Source organism: Empidonax traillii, unplaced genomic scaffold, assembly GCF_003031625.1.
Source record: "Empidonax traillii isolate 1590-97213 ecotype Southwest subspecies unplaced genomic scaffold, ASM303162v1 scaffold2474:size23489, whole genome shotgun sequence".
In the NCBI taxonomy this organism is placed as follows: domain Eukaryota; kingdom Metazoa; phylum Chordata; class Aves; order Passeriformes; family Tyrannidae; genus Empidonax; species Empidonax traillii.
The window spans coordinates 7,819-11,956 of NW_020957667.1; the positions used below are offsets into that span (position 1 = coordinate 7,819).

Genomic DNA, 4,138 nt, shown 5'->3' on the forward strand with positions numbered 1-4,138 from the left:
GGGGGAATCTGGGCGCACCTGGGGGCACCTGGGGGCAGCTGGAGGCACCTACAGGCATTTACACACACCTGGGGACACCAAACACACACCTGAGTACGCCTGGGAACACCTGGGGGCACCAGGGGACACCTGGGGGCAGCTGGGGGCATCTACACAAAACTGGGCACACCTGGGGGCACCTGGGCACACCTGGGGGCACCTGGGGACATCTACACACACCTGGGGGCACCTGGGGACACCTGGGGGCACCTGGGGGCACCTGGGGACACCTGGGCACACCTGGGGGCACATGGGGGCACCTGGGGGCAGCTGGACACACCAGGGGGGACCTGGGAACACCTAAGGGCACCTGGAACCACCTATGGACAGCTGGGGGCACCTGGGGGCACCTACACACACCTGGGATACACTTGGGCACACCTGGGGGCACCTGGGGGCACCTGGGGTCACCTGGGCACACCTGGGGGCACCTGGGGGCATCTACACACACCTGGGGGCACCTGGGAACACCTGGGGGCAGCTGGGGGCATCTTCGCACACTTGGGGGCATCTACACACACCTGGGCACACCTGGGCACACCTGGGGGCACGTAGGGAGACCTGGGGGCACTTGGGGGCACCTGGGCACACCTGGTGGCTGTAGGGGGCAACTGGGGGCACCAAACACACCTGGGGGCAGCTGGAGAAATCTACACACACCTGGGGGCATCTACACACACACCTGGGGGCATCTACACACACACCTGGGGGCATCTACACACACACCTGGGGGCATCTACACACACCTGAAGGTATCTACACACACCTGGGACACACCTGAAGGTATCTACACACACCTGGGTCACACCTGGGTCACACCTGGGTGGCCACACCCACCTTCCTCTTGTGCAGCTCCAGCGCCTGCGTCCGCAGCGCCAGCTCCTTCTCCACCGCCCCCAGCGCGCTCTGCAGCCCCCGCTCCTTCTCCTCCAGCTTCTGCACCACCTGCAGCTGCGCCTCCACCTGTGCGGGGCGTTAATTGCCCTTAATTAGCTTAATTAGGGCTTAATTAGCTGGTATTCGGCCGTTATTTGGAGAAATTATGGATTTATTAGGGGTTATTAGGGAGTTATTAGGGGTAATTAGGGTATTTTGGCGGCTTCTACAACACCTGCAGCTACGTCTCCACCTGGTAATTACTGCTAATTAGCTTAATTAGGGCTTTATTAGCCATTATTTTGGCGTTATGCGGAGAAATTAACGATTTATTAGGCAGTTATTAGGGCTAATTAGGGGAGTCTAGAGCCTCAGCTCCTTCTCCTCCTGCTTCTGCACCACCTGCAGCTGCGCCTCCACCTGCCAATTAACCCTAATTAGCTTAATTAGGGCTTAATTAGCCGGCATTTGGCCGTTATTTGGAGAAATTATGGATTTATTAGGGGGTTATTAGGGAGTTATTCGGGGTAATTAGGACATTTTGACGGCCTCTGGACCACCTGCAGCTGCGTCTCCACCTTCAAGGGTCGTTAATTACCCCTAATTAGCTTAATTAGGGCTTTATTAATTATTATGTTTTCATTATTTGAAAGAACTAGGGAGTTATTAGGGAATTATTAGGGAATTATTAGAAATAATTAAAGCAATTTAGAGACCCAGCTCCTTCTCCTCCAGTTTCTGCACCACCTGCAGCTGCGCCTCCACCTGACAATTAACGCTAATTAGCTTAATTAGCCCTTAATTAGTCATTACTTGGTTGTTTTTTGGAAAAATTAGGAAGATATTAGTGGCTATTAGGGAGTTATTAGTGGTAATTAGCACACTTTGGCAGCTTCTGTAGCACCTGCAGCTGCGCCTCCACCTGCCAATTAACACTAATTAGCTTAATTAGGGCTTAATTAGCCCGTATTTGGCCGTTGTTTAGAGAAATTACGGATTTATTAGGCAATTATTAGGGCTAATTAGGGGTGTCTGGAGCCTCAGCTCCTTCTCCTCCAGCTTCTGCACCACCTGCAGCTGCGCCTCCACCTGCCAATTAACCCTAATTAGCTTAATTAGCTCCTAATTGGTCATTAGTCAGCCGTTATTTGGAGAAATTAGGAAGTTATTAGGGGTTATTAGAGAGTTATTAGGGGTAATTAGGACATTTTGGCAGCTTTTACAACACCTGCAGCTACGTCTCCACCTGGTAATTACTGCTAATTAGCTTAATTAGCTTAATTAGGGCTTTATTAGTAATTATCTTGGTGTTATTTGAAGAAACTGCTGATTTATTAGGTAATTATTAGGGCTAATTAGGGGAGTCTGGAGTACCAGCTCCTTCTCCTACAGCTTCTGCACCACCTGTAGCTGCGCTTCCACCTGCCAATTAACCCTAATTAGCTTAATTAGGCCTTAATTAGCCGGTATTTGGCCGTTATCTGGAGAAATTATAGATTTATTAGGCAATTATTAGGGCTAATTAGGGGAGTTTGGCAGCTTCTGCAGCGCCTGCAGGTGCGCCTCCACCTGCACAGGCCACTAATTAGTCCCAATTAACTTAATTAGCCCTTAATTGGCCGGTATTGGGCCGTTATTTGGAGCAATTACCGATTTATTAGGGGTTATTAGGGAGTTATTAGGGGTAATTAGGACATTTAAGCTATTAATCCACCATTAACTCCCACTAAAAGATTATTATTATTAATCCATCAATTATTCCTACTAAATGAGTATTGATAACTACTAATTAATTATTAACCTCTATTAAATAACGAGTAATAGCTATTGATTTACAATTAATTCCTCCTAAATGACTATTAATTGCTATTAACCCATCATTAATTCTTATCAAATGACAATTAATGGCCATTATTCCATTATTAACGCCTATAATTACTATTAATCCACTATTAATTCCTATTAAATGATTATTAATAGCTATTAATTCCTATTAAATGATTATTAATAGCTATTAATCAATCATTAATCCCCATTAAACAATTATTAACGGTCATTAATCCACTATCAACTCCAATTAAACATCAATTTACACCCACCAAACCCCTCCTAACCCCCTTTAACCTCATTTAATTTAATTTAAATTTAATTTAAATTAATTTATCCCCCTGACCTGGGCCTTGAGGGGGCCAGCTCGAGTCCTTATTAGATAATTATTAATAGCTATTAATCGGTCATTAATTCCTATTAAGTTGCCATTAACAGCTACTAATCCATCACTAATTCCTGTTAATTATTAGCAGCTATTTATCATCGTTAATTCTTCCTAAGTGGTCATTAATGGTTATTAATCCACCATTATTAATTCCTACTAATTGATTATTAATTGCTATTAATCCATCATTAATTCTTATCAAATGACTATTAATGGCCATTATTTCATTATTAACACCTATAATGACTATTGATCCGCTATTAATTCCTATTAAACGATTATTAATAGCTATTAATCCTTATTCCCCATAAAACAATTATTAATAGCTATTAATCCACTATCAACTCCCGTTAAACATCAATTTACACCCACCAAACCCCTCCTAACCCCCTTTAACTCAACTTAAAATTAATTTCAATTTAAATTTAAATTAATTTATCCCCCTGACCTGGGCCTTGAGGGCGAGCACCTGCTCGGCCAGCTCGTCCTTCTCCTCGCGGAGCAGCTTGTGGATCTGGTTGGCCTTGATGCGCTCCGACATCAGCTTGAAGTTGGCGTCGTCCTTCTCGCGCAGCTGCTGCAGCAGCCGCAGGTTCTGCTCCTGCATGTCCTCGAACGCCTGGCCCGTCACGTCCATCTCCGACAGCAGAGCCTCCTCCTCCTGCGGGGGGGACAAGATGAGGGTGGGGTCACAAGATGGCCGCCGGGAGGGTGAGACATGGATGGGACAAGATGGCTGCCGGAAGCAATATGGCTGCCGGTAGGGGGCGGGGTCATGGATGGAGGCAAGATGGCTGCCGGGAAGGGGTGGAGTTACACACGGGGCCAATATGGCTGCCAGGAGCAATATGGCTGCCGGGATGGGGTGGGGTCATAGATGGAGACAAGATGGCTGCCGGGAGGAGGTGGGGTCATGGATGGGACAAGATGGCTGTCGGGAGGGGGCGGGGTCATGGATGGGACAAGATGGCCGCCAGGAGGGGGTGAGGTCATGGATGGAGGCAAGAT

The 4,138-nt window shown here is 47.2% G+C and overlaps 1 protein-coding gene across 1 annotated transcript in view; it reads right to left on the reverse strand.

Annotated features, from left to right (window-relative positions):
* The window catches only part of LOC114071960 (E3 ubiquitin-protein ligase BRE1B-like), a gene marked incomplete at its 5' end in the record, with an annotated part of 23,422 nt that overhangs the window by 7,812 nt on the left and 11,472 nt on the right, over positions 1–4,138 (reverse strand). The window contains 3 exons of the mRNA XM_027909865.1: positions 491–650; positions 859–1,002; positions 3,579–3,791. Coding sequence (XP_027765666.1) covers positions 491–650; positions 859–1,002; positions 3,579–3,791 — 517 coding nt within the window. The remainder of the gene's footprint in view (positions 1–490; positions 651–858; positions 1,003–3,578; positions 3,792–4,138) is intronic.